The sequence below is a fragment of the Dipodomys ordii genome, unplaced genomic scaffold (assembly GCF_000151885.1).
Source record: "Dipodomys ordii isolate 6190 unplaced genomic scaffold, Dord_2.0 Scaffold147, whole genome shotgun sequence".
In the NCBI taxonomy this organism is placed as follows: domain Eukaryota; kingdom Metazoa; phylum Chordata; class Mammalia; order Rodentia; family Heteromyidae; genus Dipodomys; species Dipodomys ordii.
This window is the reverse complement of record NW_012267363.1, coordinates 1,984,308-2,004,946: the sequence shown is the minus strand read 5'-3', so window position 1 is coordinate 2,004,946 and position 20,639 is coordinate 1,984,308. Positions and strand designations below refer to the sequence as shown.

The window sequence follows — 20,639 nt, the reverse complement described above, 5'->3', positions numbered from 1 at the left end:
CACTTGAGCCACAGCGCCACTTCCGGCTTTTTTCTTTTGGCTTATGTGGTGCTGAGGAATCGAACCCAGGGCCTCAGGCATGCAAGGCAAGCGCTCTACCACTGAGCCATCGTCCCAGCCCCAAGAGTTACATTTTTTGTATTGAAGTTTTTGTTTTTTGTGTATTAGTTCTAGAGCTTGAACCTGAGCCTGGGCATTGTCCCTAAGCTTTTGTGCTCAAGGTTATCTCTCTACCACTTGAACCACAGCTCTACTTTTGGCGCTTTTTTGTTGTTGTTGTTGGTTATGAGGCTTGAACTCTGGGCCTGGGCACTGTCCCTGAACAATTCAGCTCAAGGCTAGTGCTCTACCACTTGAACCACAGTGCCACTTCCTGCTTTTTCTGCTTATGTGGTTCTGAGGAATCGAACCCAGGGCCTCAAGCATGTGAGGCAAGCACTCTATCACTGAGCCACCTTCCAAGTCCCTTCTTTTTTGGTACTCAGTTGGAGATAAGAATCTCATGGCTGGGCTGGTGGCTCACACCTGTAATCCTAACTACTGTGGAGGCTTAGATCTGAAGATTGCGGTTCTAAACCAGCCAGGGCTGGAAAGACTGTGAGATTCTTATCTCTAATAAACCACTCAGAAATCCGGAAGTAGAACTGTGGCTCAAGTGGTAGAGTGCTAGCCTTGGGCTGAAGAACTGAGGGGCAGCGCTCAGGCCTAGAGTTCAAGCCCAACAACTGACCAAAAAAAAAAAAAAATCTCGGACTTAATTGTCCAGTCTGGCTTTCAGCTGTGGTCCTCAGACTTTAACTTCCTGAGTAGTTAGCATTACAGGCATGAGCAACTGGCCCCCAGGAAGAGTTAATCTCTAGTTGTATTCATGGACACTTTCATTATATCTCTAGCTTTTTAACTCAGGACTCATATATTCCCAAAACACTTTTGTTTTATGAGCTAGGAGCATAACTGGTAGGATACTTTTTTTTTCTCCCTTCTTTTTTTGCAAATTCATTAGTACATACCTGAAAATCATAAGTCACCCTCTAAAAATGTCACAGTAGGAATATTCAGAAACCATCACGTCCCTCCCAACAGCAAATAACTAAGCATCTGAATTTCTATTCAGGCTCCCTTTGCAGCCCTGTGCTCCAGTTATGCCAACGCTCAGTGCTGCATTTGTGGATGAGAACTTGCCTGATGGGACTCACCTTCAACCAGGAACTAAGTTTATCAAACACTGGAGAATGAAAAACACAGGAAATATAAAGTGGAGTGCAGATACCAAGGTATTTTTTTCCCACAAACTGTGAAGACAAACTGATGCCAGGCGCTGGTGGCTCATGCCTGTAATCCTGGCTGGGCAGCAAAGTCCATGACACTCTTATCTCCAGTTAACCACTAAAAAACTGTTAAGTGGCTTTGTGGCTCAAGTGGTAGGTGCTTGCCTTGAGCTGAAGAACTCAGGGACAGTGCCTACGCCCAGAGTTCAAGCCCCATGACTGACCAAAAAATATATATATATATTGATATAAGCTCCTTGGGAGGCTGAGATATGCGAACCGAGGTTTGGTTCAAACAAATCCTCAAGAGCCTCTATGGAGAGAGTTCCAGCAAGAAGCTGGAACTGGAGGCATGGTTCAAGTGGTAGAGTGCCAGCCAAATGCACAAAAAATCCAAGTGAGAGCATGAGACTTTTTAATAAAAGAGATTTAAGAGCTAGAGTATACAGTTAACAAAATTTCTTCTGGTTATTATTCTTTTCAGCTCAAATTCATGTGGGGAAACTTGACTTTGGCATCTACAGAAAAGAAGGATGTTTTGGTTCCAAGTTTGAAGGCTGGCCATGTGGGCATTGTGTCTGTGGAGTTCATCGCCCCAACCTTAGAGGGAACATACACTTCCCATTGGCGTCTTTCTCATAAGGGCCAACAGTTTGGCCCTCGGGTCTGGTGCAATATCATAGTAGATCCTTTTCCTTCCTCGGAGAACTCTGATAACATTGAAAGGAGCATGATTAGCACAAGCAAAACTGGTGATGTCACCTGCCAGCAAGAGGTGAGCATTGACAGACTCTGGCCTAATATACAGTTATTTCTTCAAGAGTTAAAGATAGGGGTGTTGGTATATGCTTATAATTCCAGCACTTGGGAGGCTGAGGCAGGGGGATCTTTGGTTCAAGGGAGTCTGGGTTACATAGTGAGACTGTCTAAAACTAAAAGACCCCTTGTTTATAGCTAGTTGTTCTTCCAGAAATCTTGATAGTGTTTGTCACTTTCTATCACATACAAAAATACCTGGGACAACTTACAAAAGGTAAAGGTTTGTTAGCTTTAGAAGTTCCAGTCCATGATTGGGCAGATCCATAGTTTTTTAAGCCTGCAGTGGAAATACCCAGCTGCACCAATGGGGAGCATGTGACAGAGCAGTATTGTTTACCTTCCTGACCAGGAAGCAAATGGAGAAAGAAGAGGCTGGGGTCTCCTTCCAGGGCATGACCCTATGACCTAAAGATTTCCCACAAAGCCCTATCCTAAAAGTACTGCCAAATTTTCCAGTAGTGCCATGACCCTGGCAGCCAAACCTTACACTCCTGCAGAACACATGACAGTCAGTTTCTCGACCTTCCCCAACACATTTATGGGCTGATATTGGTCTTGTCCTCCGGGCTTTTATTGTCCTTAATGCAGGCAGTTCTTTTTTTTTTTTTGGTTGTGGGGCTTGAACTCTGGGCTTGGGCACTATCCCTGCACTCTTCAGCTCAAGGCAAGCACTCTACCACTTGAGCCACAGCACCACTTCTGGTTTTCAAGTCATTTATTGGAGCTAAGAGTCTCACAGACTTTGCTGCCCAGGCTGGCTTTGAACTGTGATTCTCAGATCTCAGCCTCCTGAGTAGCTAGGATCACAGGCGTGAGCCACCAGCACCCGGCTAGGCAGTTCTTTTAAGCACTTTGCCAACTTTTTGTATTGGTGCTTGCTCAGTTCTTGACTGCATAAGGGAAAGAAGGGCTACTTGGTCCACCTGGTCTAGACTGTGGAACTGCCAACTAATAACTGTGTTCTTTAACATTTGTCCCCTCCTGAATGTCCCTATGTATTCCCTATATACTAATGAAGGCTTGCCTCGCTTGTTATTTGATACACAAGTTTCTTTTATACAATATCCCTATAAGTGGGGCAGACTGTTTATTCTTAAATGAGACTTATTCAGAGTTCATGCCTGATTTGGGCTCTTACAGTTGTGTAAAGTGTAGTCATTAAAGTAAACTGGGTGAGGCCTGGGAAGGTGGCTCAGTGGTAGAGTGCTTGCCTTGCAGGCATGAGGCCCTAGGTTCCATTCCTCAGTACCACATAAGCAAAAAATAAATAAATAAATAAAAATAAAGTAAACTGGGTGAAAAGGTAGGATGTGACCTCTAAAATTATATCAGACAAAGGCAAAGAGGTTCAGCAGCGTTTGGGGAGGCATTGTCAGAAATAGTGCTGCAATTCTGTTGAGGCCCTAACATATATTTCAATTGTTTGTCTCTATAGGAAATGTTTCCCCTAGAAAAAGAAGAAAATGAAGTGACTCTGCAGTCAGAAGGAACAGGAACCAGCAGCACATCAAAGACAAAGAGTGTTGCCAGTGAGAGAGAGCTCTACATCCCATCCGTAGACCTCCTGACCGCCCAGGTAGGACATTCAGCACTTTGAGGAGCAAGGGACAGAGAGAAAGCATTAACAAGCAATGTCACCTATGGCAGAGAAGTTGGTATAGCCATAGGTGGTTACCAAGAAGTTAAAGATAAGCCCACTTGATCCAGTCAGATGATAAAGGAAGTCACCCAAGGAAGCAAGTTTCTCAGTTGTTTCACCTGAATTGGGAACTTAGTCTTCTATTTACCCACATCTTCTGTTTAGTTGCTTCCTCTTCTTTTTAGCCTATTTCCTTTACCTTTACATCCACTGTGTTTCCCCACCATCCCCCCACCTTCTCAGTGAGACTAGAATTTGAACTGAGGACTATATGCTTGCAGGACTGTACCTCATAAGCCATGCCTCCATTCTTCTTGCTTTAGTTTGCTTTTCCAACAGAGTCTTATGCTAACATTGCTTGGGCTAGGCCTCAGACCATGATCCTCCTACCTCTACCTCCCAAATACCTAGGATTACAGGAATGTACCAACACACCAGAGGAGGATTTGTGTGTTTGCTTTTCCTTTTTTTTTTTTTTTTTGTCGGTCGTGGGGCCTGAACTCTGGGCCTGGGCACTGTCCCTCAGCTCTTCAGCTCAAGGCTAGCGCTCTACCACTTGAGCCACAGCGCCACTTCCGGCTTTTTTCTTTTGGCTTATGTGGTGCTGAGGAATTGAACCCAGGGCCTCAGGCATACAAGGCAAGCACTCTACCACTGAGCCACCTTCCCAGCCCCTTCCTTTTTTTTTTTTTTTTTTTTCTCTTTTTTCTTTTTCTCTTTTCCTTGATATCAGTTTGAGCTCAGATTTTTACCTTGCTTGGCTGGCATTCTAGCACCTGAGCTACACCTCTAGCCTAGCTTTTTGCTAGTTATTTTGGAGATGGCTTCAGACCTTGATCATCTACATCTCCATCTTTTGCAAGGATTATAGGCAAGAGAAACCAGTGCCTGACACTGGCTTGTGTTTTTGTTTTGCAGGACCTGCTTTCCTTTGAATTGTTGGATATAAACATTGTCCAAGAGTTGGAAAGAGTGCCCCACAACACCCCTGTGGGTAAGAATGTTACTTGGCTCATCTTGTTTATGCTATTAATATGTGTAAAGGTACTGCAGTTTAGACTCTGGTAGTTGTTATTCTAGCCTGAGGAAGTTAATGGCAAGGATTTCTACCACAGTGGAACAGTAAAGCTTTATCATGGTCCATTTTCCTCCTTTCAGAAGCAACAATACAAGTTTGTATAAGACTTCCTTACTAGAAGGCAGGCACCTTCTTCTGTTTTCCTCCCTTTGTTCCTTTACATTTCATGATTTTGTGTCTTGGCCATGACCTTTTAGGCCAGTTAACTGTTTTTGATACTTCTTGCATTGTTTGATAGTCCTGAGATTAGTTGCATACCTGGTAGTCTGGAGAAATTCTTTGTACAGGTTTGGGAGCATATCTGGTTTTTATTTTAGCCCTACAGGAGGCAAGAAACTTATGAACTGCTTCTTCTGGATACTGATTATTAATGATGTGATGCTTTTTCTCAGTTGATGGTTCTCCTGTCTTCATTCTCCAGATATGACTCCCTGCATGTCTCCTCTGCCACATGACAGTCCTTTAATAGAGAAGCCAGGCTTGGGGCAGATACAGGAAGAGAGTGAAGGGGCGGGATTTAAAGCACTTCCTGGTAAGGGGTTAAACAGTTGTAAAGCTTTTGCATCCTTTCTTTTTATACCACACCCTATTTTTATACTTACTCCTTACTAACCTTACCTCAGCATGTAAATGGGTGTCCTGTGGCATCTTTTTTGAAGTCTCCCCCATGGCACAGAGAGCAGCTGTTTTTTGACGTAGTCTCAGCATGTTGATAGTAACTGGTGAAAGCTCTCAGCTCTATGCCAAGTGAAGACAGGTTTATGTCTCTTTCAAATTCTACAGTATCCACAAAGAAGGTTGAGAACACTGCTTCTGTGGAGGAAGGAGAAGAAGACCTTAGTGGGACCCAGTTTGTTTGTGAGACTGTAATCCGATCCCTTACCTTGGATGCTGCCCCAGACCACAATCCACCTTGCAGACAGAAGTCCTCCCTGAGTAAGTATCCTTGCAGGATGAGCTTTGTAGAAATTCTGACCAAATTTGAGCATGCTATGTGACCAGTTTAACTAGAACTCAAACTCATTTCTGAACTTTCTCAGGAGAATTAAACCAGCATTCCACAGAGGAACAGCAAACAATTATGCCTGAACTCTGCAGAAAGGAATCCTCCTGTAAGTTTGACAGAGCTCCTCATCAGAGACCCCTTCTGGCAGCTCAGTGTTTGCTTTTTTTTTTTTTGGTCAGTCGTGGGGCCTGAACTCTGGGCCTGGGCACTGTCCCTCAGCTCTTCAGACCAAGGCTAACACTCTACAACTTGAGCCACAGCACCACTTCCAGCTTATTCTGCTTATTTGGTGCTGAGGAATCAAACTCAGGGCCTCATGCATGCAAGGCAAGCACTCTACCACTACTGAGCCACCTTCCCAGCCCGTTTGCTTTTTTTTTAGGGCAACAGTTCAAAAATAGTAAGAAGCAAGAATGCCAAACTAAGGGCCCTGGGAAAGTGGTAGAGTGCTTGCCTTGCATGCATGAGGTCCATGGGTTTGATTCCTCAGCACCACATAAGCAAAAAGAAACAAGCCAGAAGTGGCACTGTGGCTCAAGTGGTAGAACGCTAGCCTTGAGCTGAAGAACTGAGGGACAGCACCCAGGCCCAGAGAGTTCAGGCCCCACGACCGGACCCAAAAAAAAAAAAAAAAAAAAAGAATGCCAAACTAAGTTTCCCAAGGCTAAATTTATTTGTTTTATTGCTGAGGCTTGAACTCGGGGACCTCAAGTTTATTCAACTTGCTTGCTTACTCATGGCTGGCACTCTCCCATTTGAGCCATGCCTCCAAGCCAGTGTTTTATTGGTTAACTGGAGATGGAGTCTAAAGGAATTTTCTTCCCAGGCTGGCCTTGAAACCATGATCTTCTAGGTCTCAGCCTTCTGAGTAGCTAGGCCTCATGAGCCATCAACTTCTGACACCCAAGATTAAATTTTGTTTTAATAAATAGCTTCATAAACCTGGGCACCAGTGGTTCATACCTGTAATCCTAGCTACTCAAGAGGCTGAGATCTGAGGATAACAGTTCAAAGCCAGCCCATGCAGGAAAGTTCATGAGACTCTTACTCCAATTAACCACCTGAAAACCAGAAGTGGGGCTGTGGCTCAAGTGGTAGAGTGCTCACCTTGAACTTAGGAACAGCACTCGGGCCCAGAGTTCAGGCCCCACAATCAACTAAATAAATAAATTGTTTTGTAACAGAACCTGCTAAATGTCAGATAGGTAGAGCCAATACTATGTGTCTAAAGAACTATCCCAAACAACATTTTATGTGCACAAAAATAATATGGAAAATAAATCTCTGTTTATTCTAGTGAAGTTTATTTATTTATTTTTTTGGTCCAGTTGTGGGGCCTGAACTCTGGGCCTGGGTGCTGTCCCTCAGCTCGTCAGCTCAAGGCTAGCGCTCTACCACTTGAGCCACAGTGCCACTTCCAGTTTTTTCTTTTTTGCTTATGTTGTGCTGAGGAATCGAACCCACAGCCTCATGTATGCAAGGCAAGCGCTATACCACTAAGCTACCTTCCCAGCCCATCTAGTGAAGTTTTAATGTATACTTTTTTTTTTTTTTTTTTGATGTTGGTACTGGAGTTTGAACTCAGGGCCTCATACTTATTAGGCAAGTGTTCTTAGTTAGCCTTTCCCTATACTTTTTTTTTTTTTTTTTTTAATGCTGGTCCTGAGGCTTGAACTCTTATCTAGTCACTGTCTTTGAGCTTTTTGATTTGTTTTGCTTTTTGTTTGTCAGTCGTGGGGCCTGAACTCTGGACCTGGGTGCTGTCCCTCAGCTCTTCAGCTCAAGGCTAGCACCCTACCACTTGAGCCACAGTGCCACTTCTGGCTTTTTTCTGCTTATGTGGTGCTGAGGAATAGAACCCAGGGCCTCATGCATGCGAGGCAAGCACTCTACCACTGAGCCACCTTCCCAGCCCTCCTTGAGCTTTTTTGCTCAAAGTTAGCACTTTATCACTTGAGCCACAGCTCCACTTCTGGGAATTTGGTGCTTAATTAGAGATGACTGCCCAGGCTGGCTTAGTACTATGGTTCTCAGATCTCAGCCTCCTGAGTAGCTAGGATTACAGGTATGAGCCACAGGTGCCTGGCTCCCTGACCTATACTTTTAAATATGACTTGTCTTAGTTTAAAGTATATACATACACATTTTTAAATTTTCTTTTTCTGTGCTAGTTCTGGGGCTTGAACTCATAGCCTGGGCACTGTCCCTGCACTTCTTTTGCTCAAAGCTAGCACTCTACCACTTGAACCACAGTGCCACTTCCAGCTTTTTCTGTTTATGCCATACTGAGGAATAAAACCCAAGGCTTCATGAATACCAGGCAAGCATTGTACCACTAAGCCACATTCCCAGCCCGTACATCTATATTTTTTTCACACATATGTACAAATGCTTAACCAAAAGATCTGAAAGGACTTAACACCTAAATATTTGTTCATAGTCTTTATTCTGATAGGATTTGTGGACACCTTTTCTCTGCCTATACATCACTTTTGTAAGGAGAAGGAAAGTAGACCTTCAGCCCTAGAGAACTCACAACCTGAATTTTTTTTCTTTTTTCTTTTTTTTTTTTTTTTGGTCAGTCATGGGGCTTGAACTCTGGGCTTGGGTGCTGTCCCTTGAGCTCTTCAGCTCAAGGCAAGCGCTCTACCACTTGAGCCACAGCACTACTTCCAGTTTTCTAGTGGTTTATTGGAGCTAAGAGTCTCACAGACTTTGCTGCCCAGCTGGCTTTGAACCGACATCCTCAAATCTCAGCCTCCTGAGTAGCTAGGATTACAGGCGTGAGCCACTGGCGCCCGGCTTAATTTTCTTTTTATAGCTTTGTTAGCTAGTATTACCAGTTCTGGGGATAGAGGACTCTTTTTCTGCCTAGGGTCATTTAGATATTTATAACATCATTCACAGGACACATCAAATTATCAATACAAGCAGATGGGCCATTTACAGCTATTGAGAAGCATACATTATCTGTCCTGTAATATACCAAATGATTTTGAGAGCTTTAAGTGCCGGGCGCTGGTGGCTCACGCCTGTAATCCTAGCTACTCAGGCTGAGATCTGAGGATCGTGGTTCAAAGCCAGCCCGGGCAGGAGAGACCATGAGACTCCTATCTCCAATAAACCACCAGAAAACTGGAAGTGGCGCAGTAGCTCAAGTGGTAGAGTACTCGCCTTGAGCTGAAGAGCTGAGAGACAGCGCCCAGGCCCAGAGTTCAAGTCCCACGACCTACAAAAAAAAAAGAAAAGAGAGCTTTAAGTGGTCTGTGAACTGATGTTCTCCACCCCTAAAAGCTCTGTCCTGGTTATGTTAACCATTATATGTTAATTATCATATGAACTAGAAAAAGGATAGGCTTTCTGATTTTAAGATTCATAGTTCTACATAGTCTTTAAACATAGAATATGGCCCGTACTTCCCTGTGGTTCTCCCCATCTTCTAGCTTTCATAATACTAGCTCATTATCCAGAAAACTTCACCAAACAAGGATAGCACTAGGGGCTGCTTGTAACTTCTACCTTCAAATTGGTTACTTTCATCCTTTAGTGAAATTTGCATTGCCTGAAGAGGGACCACTTGGAGATGAGAGAGAAGAGATTGTCCATATTGCTGAGGAAGAAATCGTTGTGGAGGAAGAAGAGGAACTCAAGGATGAAGTTCAGAGTCAGTCTTCTTCGTCCTCAGAAGATTACATCATCATCCTGCCTGAGTGCTTTGATACCAGCCGTCCCCTGGGGGATTCCATGTACAGCTCTGCACTCTCGCAGCCTGGCCTCGAAAGAGGAGCTGAAAGCGAGCCTGGAGTTGAGGCTGGTCAGGAACCGGCTGAGGCTGGGGAGAGACTCCCTGAAGGGGAGAGCCAGCCACAAGAGCAGAATATCAGTGATATCCTCATGACCTCACAGACTCTGGAAACTATGCCCCTAATCCCAGAGGTTGTGGGGCATCCACCACTGCTGCCCAGGTACCATTCACGCCCCCTTCAACTGGGGTGCTCTTCAGAGGTGAAATAAAAGTGGGAGGAACCGACTTGATCTCAAAACCTGCTTTTTCGTCAGTATGGGAAAAGATGATTTCCCATAGTGAAGTCTGAATTTAGATGAATAAAAGTCGTATTTCTCAGTATTTGTGGATTTTGGATTTAAAGTTTTGTTTTAGTCAACCTTATTTATCTGATAAAACTTTATTTGAGGATTAAGCATGTAGCTCACTGGTAGAGAGCCTGCCTAGCATGCATGAGGCCCTGGGTTCCATCCCCAGCATGGCAAAACAACAGAAAACACCTCATCCATATATTAACAAAAAAAAAAAAGCATAATTAGGGAGTTAAATCCGTGATAAGGGAAAAAAAAAAACATTGCCAACCCAAATAGAAATTATTATTCAGTTCTCTACTGGATCTACCTGAGTCTTGCTCTCTTCCTAATAGTACAAAATTGCTGGAGCCCAACTGTAATTTAAACCATGCTCCCAAGAAGCTAGCCATTTTCCTTTGTCAGCACCCTTGATGTAGAGGGAAAGTGAGTGCACTGAAGTCAGTCTTTCTAGCTTGACTAAAGAAAAGCCAGAAGTAAAATGTAGTTTTGCTTAAATTCCCTTAATTCACACATCTGTATCAGATCTGTCATCTTTTCATCTGTCATCTGTATCGGAAATGTGAAGCCTCTGTAGAGAATTTGGCACTGCCGTGCTGTGTGTACTGTTTCTCTACTGTTGCCATAGGTGTTTTTCAACTTACTTTCCATATTGTGTCTTTCTGAAAGGAGCCCTCCTTGTGTACAACATGGTTCCCTGGGAGTGGATTTACCAGTTACCATACCAGAAGTTTCTTCAGTCCCTGATCAGATCAGAGGAGGTAATGACAAGCTGAGCTTCATCTCTTTTCTCTCTGCTCCTTTCTAGTGGAAACTAGGTTTAGTAAAGGCTTTCCATCTTCATGATTCTTGGCAGTTTTTTCAAAACATGCCCTTTCCCTCTTTTGTGCTCCTCCCTTATACTTTTTTTTTTCCTTCAGTTTTGGGGCTTGAACTCAGAGCCTGGATACTGTCCTTGAGCTTTTTCACTCAGGGCTTGTGCTCTACCACTTTGGGCCACAGTGCCACTTCTGGTTTTCTACTGATTAATTGGAGATAGGGTCTCATGGACTTTCCTGCCTGGGCTGGTTTTGAACCATGATCCTCAGGTCTCAGCCTCTTGAGTAGCTAGGATTACCTCATATTCTTTATTTCTGTTCTCAGAATATTTATTGAAACCTCAGAGTTGTTAGGTATTGTGCTGTGGTGGAATTAACATAGGTTTGGAGTCTGGCCAGTTTAGATTCCAGCTCCACTTCCACTTTCCCTGACTGTGACCATGCAGCCACTCTGTTGATTTATAATGCCTGGGTCTGTTGCCTTATCTGCAAAATTAGGACGATAGCACTGTATAGTTGTGAGTAGATCTACAAAGCCACTTCTCACTATTCCCCAAAAAGCTGATTCTAAAAGTGTTTGAGAACTAATACATCCATGTATTATAGAACTTTTTTTAGGGGGAGGACAGGACTGGGGTTTGATCTCAGTCTGTGCTTGCTCTACTGCTGAGACACTTCAACACAGAATTAATTTATTTTTATTTTTTTGTCAGTGGTAGGGCCTAGGTGTTGTCCCTGAGCTCTTCAGATGAAGGCTAGTACTCTACCAATTGAGCCATAGCACCACTACCAGTTTTCTGGTGGCTTATTGGAGATAGAGTCTCACAGACTTTCCTGCCTGGGCTGGCTTTGAACTGTAATCCTCAGATCTCAGCCTCCTGAGTAGGTAGGATTACAGGAGTAAGCCACCATTGCCCGGCAGAATTAATTTTTTGAATCAATGTTGCATTGCAATTCTGGACAATTGAGTTTCTTATAATTTGGTTAAACCACCCATAGAATTTTTAGAAATTTAAAAAGCAAAAGAAGAAAGACATCAAATACTATGAGAAGATTTCCACCTGCCTTGATAATAGCCTTGCTGTGATTTAGGAAACACTAGGTGTTTACAGATGCTGTATCTAACCAACAGCTCTTTTGCTTTTAGAGCCCAGAGGCTCATCAGGACTTGTACACAGCAGACAGAAGAGCTATGATCACTCAAGGTAATGACCTTGTGCAGTCTCTTCTTCAGAAGCAGGTGGATATCCTAGCATTGCTTCTGCTTAAAGAGCCTCTCAAAGCATGTGTCTGTCTTCTGAGGGCCTTTATTCCTACCTTTTTGTGTGTATGTGTGCTGGTACTTGGGCTTGAATTTGGAGCCTAAGCATTGTCCTTAAGCTTTTTTTTTTTTTTTTTTGTTCAAGGTTAGAACTCTACCACTTGAACCACAGCTTCTCTTCCAGATTTTTTTTGGTGCCTCATTGGAGATTAAAAAAAAATCTCATGACTCTTGTCTGGGTCCTCTTTTCCAAATCATAATCCTTACATCTCAACCTCCTGAGTAGCTAAAGCTTTTGAGAAAAACTTTGCAGGGGGATATAGCCTCTGTTTAAGAGTTCTCACATCTCAGAAAAAAAAATTACCTAAAATTCACCTTACCCATAGTGTCAGAGAAGGAAGGCAAGTCAAACCTAGTGTGTATCTTCTTAGTTTTTTCCTTAGACATCCCTGCCTCTGCTCCCTGTCATCTCAGAGCAGTATATAGAAAAATCACATGTCCTTTACCAGGTGTTTTCTCAATGAGCAGATGGGATGTCAATACCCCAGTGTGTTCATGACCACATTAATTTCCAAACTTGAATTAAAAGTTGGCATGATAACCAGAGTGGTACACTTCCTGAAAGACATGCCCATATCTTACACCAGCAGAACTGAACTCTACATGAAACTATGATTTATAACTAGAAAACTGATGTGAAAATAGTCAAATTCTCTTTTCACATTTTACTTTTTCCTCAAGGAAACCTTTTTTTTTAAATGTTTTGAAATTGGCACATAAATCATCTTGTAAGAAGGTAACCGTTTGTTTTATGAGGGGAGATAATTTGGTTTTCCTCTACAGACACCATCATGGGAGCATTGCTGGAGGACTGGTGAAGGGGGCTTTGTCTGTTGCTGCCTCTGCATACAAGGCCCTATTTTCTGGGCCACCAGTCACTGCACAGGTAAGTGTTTCATTTTCCTCAAACTCAATAAATCACAGGTAAAAATGATGTCCTCTGTGTAGGGAGCTACTTGGCACTATGGAAAAAGCATGGGCTCTAGTCTTTGTTAATGCATAATATATAGAGGAGATACTGCAGGTGTGATGCTATAAAATAAATAAAGCAATGGCTTCTGCCCAAATACTGTGTAAGACAGGTGAGACAAACTGATATTGACAGTCAGAGTAAGAGAGGTGAGCATGAGCTCAAATGGCAGAGTAGACAAGCTCAATTCCAACAGCAGGAAAAATAAAAACAAATACAGGATAAGATACTATGCCATTGCAGTTAGATATAATAGAAAAATACACCTAAAGCAGGACAGTGGTGGCTTACACCTATAATCCTAGCTACTTAGGAGGCTGAGAAATGAGAACTGCAGTTCAGAGTCACCCCAGCCAAGGAAGTCCTTGAGACGTACCTCCAATTAACCACTGGAAAACTGGAAGTGGTGCTATAGCTCAAAGTGCTAGAGCACTAGCCTTGAGCAAAAGAGCTGAGAGGCAGTGCCCAGGTCTGGTGATCAAGCCCCATGACCGACAAAAAAACAAAAACACCTCAATCTAGTGAGGCAAGAGGTTGGTAGATAATGCCTGAACTGAATTAATCCTTCTTACCTTTCCTTTTTTCTTGTTGTTGTTGTTGGTTGTGGGGCTTGAACTCTGGCCTGGGTGCTGTCCCTCAGCTCTTCAACTCAAGGCTAGCACTCTACCACTTGAACCACAGTGCCACTTCTGGTTTTCTGGTGGTTTATTGGAGATCAGAATCTCAGGAACTTTCCTGCTCAGGCTAGCTTTGAACTGTGATCCTCAGATCTCAACCTCCTGAGTAGCTAGGATTACAGGCATGAACCACCGGTGCCCAGCTAATTTACCTTTTGTTTTTTGTGCCAGTCTTAGGGGTTAAATTCATGGCCTTGGCACTGTCCCTTAGCTTTTCCATTCAAAGCTAACACTCCACCACTTGGGCCACAGCTCCACTTCTGGCTTTTTGGTGGTTAGAGATAAAAGTCTCACATACTTTTCTGCCTGGGTTGGCTTCAAACTGAGATCCTCAGATCTCAACCTCCTGAGCAGCTAGGATTGCAGGTGTGATCTACCAGCCCCCAGCTGAAATGAATTCTAAAGGATAAGGACAAATTAAGTTTTTAGGAGAAGAGAACAGCAGAAAGTACTGTAGACCAAGTAGGTAGTAAAGACACTTGTAAGCCAGGTACTGGTGGCTCATACCTATAATACTAGCTACTCAGGAGATTGAGATCTGAGGATCATGATTCGAAGCTAGCCTTGGCAGAAAATTCCATGAGACTCTTACCTCCAGTAAACTACTCAGAAAAAGCCAGAAATGGCACTGTGACTCAAATGGTAGAGTACTAGCCTTGAGCTGAAGAGCTGAGGGACAGTGCCCAGGCCTACAGTTCAAGCCCCATGACTGGAAAAAAAAAATCACAAAAGATTAAATCTGGAAAAGAGTATGGATAATCTAAGTGGAAAGAAATGAACATACCAGAAAGTAAAATACCAGAGAGTGCTGTATGTTACATATTTTCCTCATTTTTATATATCTTCTCTATGCTGCAAAACAGGAATAATGTGAGATTGAGGCTGGGCAACAGAAATTTTAGCTACTTAGGAGGCTGAGATCTGAAGATTGTCATTTGAAGCCAGCATAAGCAGGCAAGCTGGAAGTGGAGCTGTGGTTCCAAGTAGTACAGCATTAGCCTTGAGCCGAAAAAGGTCAGAGACAGCACCCAGTTTCTAAGTTCAAGCTCTAGTATTAGTGCATGTGCACACACAAACATACACACATATACACCCACCCACACAGGAGAGAGAGGTAGATACTCAGCACAGATAGTAAGCAAATGGATTTGAGCCTAAGCCTTTCTACTTTCACAGTCAATCATCTTTCTGCTCTCCAGCCTCCAACTATCATGTGGATAAATCATCATATTAGGATTTTAAAAGGTTGTATATCTACCCCAGGGCTTGGCCCGGAGGGAAATATATTGGGAACTCCTATTACCTAGACCGCTTCTTTTTTTTTGCGGGGGGGGTCGGTTGTGGGGCCTGAACTCTGGGCCTGGGCGCTGTCCCTCAGCTCTTCAGCTCAAGGCTAGCACTCTACCACCTGAGCCACAGCGCCACTTTCGGCTTTTTGCTTATGTGGTGCTGAGGAATCGAACCCAGGGCCTCAGGCATGCAAGGCCAGCGCTCTACCACTGAGCCACCTTCCCAGCCCCCTAGACGGCTTCTGTTTTGAAAGGGAAAAGTCAAGAAGCCTGCCTGGATGTAATTTTCCAGTTTTTGTACATCTCATCTCCTTCCTGTATCAGGCAAGATTTCCCTTGCCCTATCATCACAATTTCTGTGTGTGTGTATGTGTACGTGCGTGTGTACGTGCACATACACATGTGCCAGTCCTGGGGATTGAACTCAGGGCCTGGGTGGTATCCCTGAGGTTTTTTGCTCTACCACTTGAGCCACAGCTCCACTCTCCACTTCTGGCTTTTTGGGTGGTTAATTGGAGATAAAAGTCTCACAAGCCGGGCGCTGGTGGCTCACGCCTGTAATCCTAGCTACTCAGGAGGTTGAGATCTGAGGATCACGGTTCAAAGCCAGCCCGGGCAGGAGAGACCGTGAGACTCCTATCTCCAATAAACTACCAGAAAACCGGAAGTGGCGCTGTAGCTCAAGTGGTAGAGTGCTCGCCTTGAGCTGAAGAGCTGAGGGACAGTGCCCAGGCCCAGAGTTCAAGCCCCACGCCGACCAAAAAAACAACAACAACAAAAAAGTCTCACAGATGGGCTGGGAAGGTGGCTCAGTGGTAGAGTGCTTGCCTTGCATGCATGAGGCCCTGGGTTAGATTCCCCAGCACCACATAAGCAAAAAGAAAAAAAGCCGGAAATGGCACTGTGGCTCAAATGGTAGAGTGCTAGCCTTGAGCTGAAAGCTGAGGGACAGCGCCCAGGCCCAGAGTTCAGAAACCCACGACCAGACCTGAAAAAAAAAAGTCTCACAGACTTTACTGCTAGGGCTGGCTTTGAACCAAAATTCTTAGACCTTAGCCTCCTGAGTAGGATTACAGGTGTGAGCCACTGGCATGCAGCCACAATTACTTTAATATTCACAAGGTCTCAAAGGTTTGTTTTCATCTTTTCCTTCTAGCCAAAACATGCTTCTGAAAGTCCCCTCTGAAACAGTCTCCTTATTCGTAGGAGTTTAGAATCTCCTCCATTTCCCTTTTCTCCTTTAGGTACACACATAGCTAACCTAAAGCACTCTTTACTCTTTCAGAAGATTCATTGATATCAGGTAGACAGGAATGTTCTCTCTATACTTGCACTTATTGTCTAGCTTTTGTTGTTGTTGTTGTTGTTATTTTTTGGGGGGGGAGGGGTCGGTCATGAGTCCTGAACTCTAGGCCTGGGCACTGTCCCTCAGCGGCTTTTTTTTTTCTGCTTATGTGGTGCTGAGGAATTGAACCCAGGGCCTCATGCATGCAAGGCAAGCGCTCTACCACTGAGTCACCTTCCCAGCCCCTGTTGTTGTTATTGTTATTGTTGTTGGTTTCTGAGATTTGAACTTGGCCTGGGCACTGTCCCTGAGCTCTTCAGCTCAAGGCCAGTGCTCTACTACTTGAACTACAACACCACTTCTGGTTTTCAGATGGTTAGAGATAAGAGTCTCTAGACTTTCCTGCCCTTGCTGGCTTTGAACTGCCATCCTCAGATCTCAGCCTCCTAAGTAGCTCGGATTATAGGCATGAGTCACTGGCTTCTGGTCCTGAGCTGCTTTTGCTCAAGGCTAGTGTTCTACCACTTTAGCCACTTCCAGCTTTTTAAGTAGTTTATTGGAGATGAGAATCTCATGGATTTTTATGCCCAATCCTTAGATCTCAGCTTCCTGAGTAACTAGGATTATAGGTGTAAGGCACTGGACACCTGGCTAGCATTTTTAATTAGAAAGACTAGTATGTATGACAAGACTGTAAACATTTGTAAGGTAGAGTCAGGTACTAGTGGCTCAGGCCTGTAATCCTAGATACTCTCAGGAGGCTAGATTTGAGGATCAAGGTTCAAAACCAGCCTAGGCAGGTAAGTCTGTGAAACTTATCTCCAATTAACCATAAAAAGCCAAAAGTAGAACTATGGCTCAAAGTAGTAGATCACTAGCCTTGAGCACAGAAGCTCAAAGACAGCACCCGTGAGTTCAAGCCCCAGGTTGGGCAAGAAAAAAAAAAAAGGATTTGTAAGATTAATCATTCTTGGGCTGGGAATGTGGTTAAGTGATAGAGTGCTTGCCTAGCATGCATGAAGCCTTGGGTTCACTTCCTCAGTACCACATACACAGAAAAAGCCAGAAGTGGCACTGTGGCTCAAGTGGTAGCAAAAAAAAGATCATTCATGAAATGTCTTCCTATCTTTGCCCAGCCAATAGTTTCTGAAGACCAGACAGCAGCTCTGATGGCCCATCTCTTTGAAATGGGATTCTGTGACAGGCAGTTGAATCTAAGGCTGCTGAAGAAACATAATTACAACATCCTGCAAGTTGTGACAGAACTCCTTCAAGTCAACAATAATGACTGGTACAGCCAACGCTACTGAGGAGTGACCTTGCATTAAGTAACTGCCTGCTGCTTAGAGATGATTTTTATTTGTCATTGGGGGATGGAGTAGAGACCCTTGATTATTTTTTAATCTGAAAAATCTATATAGAACCCATCATTGAATTATCAAGACACTACCAGTTATAGTATTTTTTGGAGCAAATCAAAGACCACAACCTAAATTTTTACTTTAGGAATTAGATGAGTAGTAGGAAGACAGTTTTTCAATCAATTTGGATAAAACTCCTTTCTCAGTACATTGAGGAGTGTAACTTTGACTTTCTGTAGGACCATTGTTTTCCACTTGTATTGAAGTTGGGTATTCTTTGTTGGTTCATGTGGATGTTTTTAACGAGATAGCTATTAAATGTCAGGTGTTTTTTTTCTTTTTTTAGAAATTAGCCTTGGAAGTTATGTTTAAGAATTTTCATAATTTCTGTAACCAACCCCAATCCTCATAGGCATATGTCATTGAAAAGACACCAGAGCAAGACAGAAATATTGCCACTCTCTTTCTCAAGAACAAACTCATTTTCCTGCAGGACTTTGTAAGAGCACCTTGTTTCCTAGAGACTTCATTGGTGCATCTCAGTATCTACCTTGCAAGAATCTCAAAAGTCTGAGACAGTATGCACCTGTTGAGCAGTGTCTTGTAGTCATTTTGCATATATTTTTCTTTTATTTAAGGACAAAAACTTTAGGTAGTGTGAAATATTTTGCTGATCTTATAAAGAAAAAAAGTATTACATAAAGGGAAAGAGGAATTTAATAGTCACCTGTTTTCTAAATGTCAGGGAAGATCTTATTTTATAGTAGAGTGGGGGAAATAGAAACCAGAAATGCAAGCTGGCTCTTATGTTAATGTTCAGAAGTGTGGCACAGGAAATGCTGTTGACTTATTGAATGTTTGGAATCCATTCAGAGAGACATCTAGCCCTAGAAGTGTAGCTGCTGCTTGAACAACTTAGATGGGGGCCAACTCACGGATAAGTTTGGATTAGCCCTAGAGAATTGAGTGGAAGGAGCTGCTTCTAGGAGCTCAGTTGCTTCTATTTGCAGAAAGGAAGTGTTGGACTCATTGGTATGGGAAAAGGTAACAGAAAATTAAACTTTTTATTCATGAAAGTGGCTTTCAGAAAAGATTAAAAAAAAAAAACTCCAGCTGGAGGGGAAAAGATAGTTAAAATAGTATTATTTAACCTGGTCGGTATTTATAATGAATGGCGATTTTAATTAGTCATAATGTTTATTTACAGTATAACTCTCGAATGCTACTTAAATAAACCAGAATTCAGACCGCAAGTCAACCGGGCTGTTCATTATTTACGACGTTTTTTTATCGAGGCTTCATGAAGTCAGGGTGTGGATAATGGGGTTGATTTCAAACGGGCCCGGTTTTGACCAACTGTGTCGTCCTCCCCATAGTTCCTGTACATAACCACTTAAAGAATGGTGAAATAAATGACCTTTGAAACTCCTACCTGGACTAAGGTGGTCCTTTGGGAAGAAGTGTCCGTGACCTCGGGTGACCTTTGCGGAGTTCAGGGGCGGGGCGGGGGCGCTGGGGCGGGGGCGCTGGGGCGGAGCTTCCCAAAGCACTCTGTCAAAGCTCCCGCCTACTGCCGCACTTTCGGTTCCATCCGCGAGCAGCCGTTTCTGTCCGCCTTGAGGAAGGCCGTCCTGCGTCGACTCTCTTCCTTTCCCTTTCGGAGGTAAGAACCTGAGAGACGTTTTGGGCTTCCTCTTCCAACACTGGCACACACAGGTATCCAACTCCAGCCTCTGTGTCTGATGGAGTTTGAAGTCCCATGCACACTGGCTGACACACCTCCCAACTAGAGCAGGAAGCAGCTTGGTCCTCCCAGGAAGCTACCTGATCCCCGGTGCGATCCACCGCTGCACCGCCGCATAGCCACTCCCACAAGACTGCTGTGAGGGCTGATTGCTTCTCCACCTCCCACCTCTATCCCTACATTTCTTTAGGCCCTTCTATAGAGGCATTCTAGAAAACGTGGCTTGCAGCTGAAATGAGCCAGGCATCCCGGATCAGAGCCTCTGGCTCCCTTTAGGAAGCCAGGAAGATCAATCAGTGTGCCTCGACCTGCCTACCTCATTCTGCCACCACTTGGGTCTTTTGGGGGAAAAGTGCAGATTTACTCATTCTTAATGGACAGACAGACCTTGACATGACCACAGCCACCCTCAGGCCTTTCAATCCTGCCTAAGGAACTATTTGCTTCCACTCAGGAAAACAGTCTTTAGCCCTACCTGGATGTGTGCTCTCCTTTCTCCTTGCTTAAAACAAATCCTACCTTCCTGTTACCTCAGTACTACCCAGGGCCAGGAACCAAAGCCTTCCACACCAGTATGCAGATCTCAGGCATTTCTGTCCTGGTGTTCTGAGAGATCTCTTCAGAATAATCACCAGATTAAAGATAAAAGGCCCTCTGGGTCTGTCTTGTCTCCTGCCTCAGACCTTTCCAGCTTCCTTCCTTTAAAGGAATGTCAGCTCAGCAACTTTATCAGAGAAAGTTACTAGTGCTCTGCATTCACTTATGGAAATCCCCTAAATTGAAATAACTTCTGCTTTTCTCTTTTATAGAGCATTTTGTCTCTTTCAATAATGAAATGCATTGTGATTTCATATCTGGTCTTGTGTGTCACACACCCACACACACCAAGCTTGTTGGGCTTCAGATTGCTTACATTGTGGTAGAGCTTCTTGCAAATCTTGAGAACTTAAAACCAGATTTTTGAACTCTGAGTCTGGGCTCTGTCCCTCAGCTCTTCAGCTCAAGGCTAGCACTCTACTGCTTGAGCCACAGCGCCACTTCTAGTTTTCTAGTGGTTTATTGGAGATAAGAGTCTCATGGACTTTCCTACCCGGACTAGCTTTGAACTGCGATCCTCAGATCTCACTCAGCCTCCTGAGTAGCTAGGATTACAGATATGAGCCACTGGCACCCAGCAAAATCAGAATTATTTTATTTATTTATTTATTTTTGGTCTGGTTGTGGGGCCTGAACTCTGAGCCCGGGCACTGTCCCTCAGCTCTTCAGCTC

At 43.8% G+C, this 20,639-nt stretch overlaps 2 protein-coding genes across 4 annotated transcripts in view; both read left to right on the top strand.

Moving 5' to 3' along the window:
- The window catches only part of Nbr1 (neighbor of BRCA1 gene 1), a 40,584-nt gene extending 21,705 nt beyond the window's left edge, over nucleotides 1-18,879 (top strand). Inside the window, exons 11-22 of one of the 3 annotated variants that reach the window (XM_013031991.1) lie at nucleotides 1,115-1,274; nucleotides 1,753-2,043; nucleotides 3,523-3,663; nucleotides 4,645-4,720; nucleotides 5,226-5,336; nucleotides 5,588-5,740; nucleotides 5,845-5,916; nucleotides 9,358-9,775; nucleotides 10,575-10,666; nucleotides 11,871-11,928; nucleotides 12,828-12,930; nucleotides 17,402-18,879. In XM_013031991.1, the coding sequence (XP_012887445.1) occupies nucleotides 1,115-1,274; nucleotides 1,753-2,043; nucleotides 3,523-3,663; nucleotides 4,645-4,720; nucleotides 5,226-5,336; nucleotides 5,588-5,740; nucleotides 5,845-5,916; nucleotides 9,358-9,775; nucleotides 10,575-10,666; nucleotides 11,871-11,928; nucleotides 12,828-12,930; nucleotides 17,402-17,575 (1,849 nt within the window). In that variant the 3' untranslated portion in view covers nucleotides 17,576-18,879. The remainder of the gene's footprint in view (nucleotides 1-1,114; nucleotides 1,275-1,752; nucleotides 2,044-3,522; nucleotides 3,664-4,644; nucleotides 4,721-5,225; nucleotides 5,337-5,587; nucleotides 5,741-5,844; nucleotides 5,917-9,357; nucleotides 9,776-10,574; nucleotides 10,667-11,870; nucleotides 11,929-12,827; nucleotides 12,931-17,401) is intronic. The other 2 variants (XM_013031993.1, XM_013031992.1) reach the window with 2 other exon arrangements.
- The window catches only part of Tmem106a (transmembrane protein 106A), a 14,438-nt gene continuing 12,459 nt past the window's right edge, over nucleotides 18,661-20,639 (top strand). Inside the window, exons 1-2 of the mRNA XM_013031945.1 lie at nucleotides 18,661-18,670; nucleotides 19,248-19,289. Coding sequence (XP_012887399.1) covers nucleotides 18,661-18,670; nucleotides 19,248-19,289 — 52 coding nt within the window. The remainder of the gene's footprint in view (nucleotides 18,671-19,247; nucleotides 19,290-20,639) is intronic.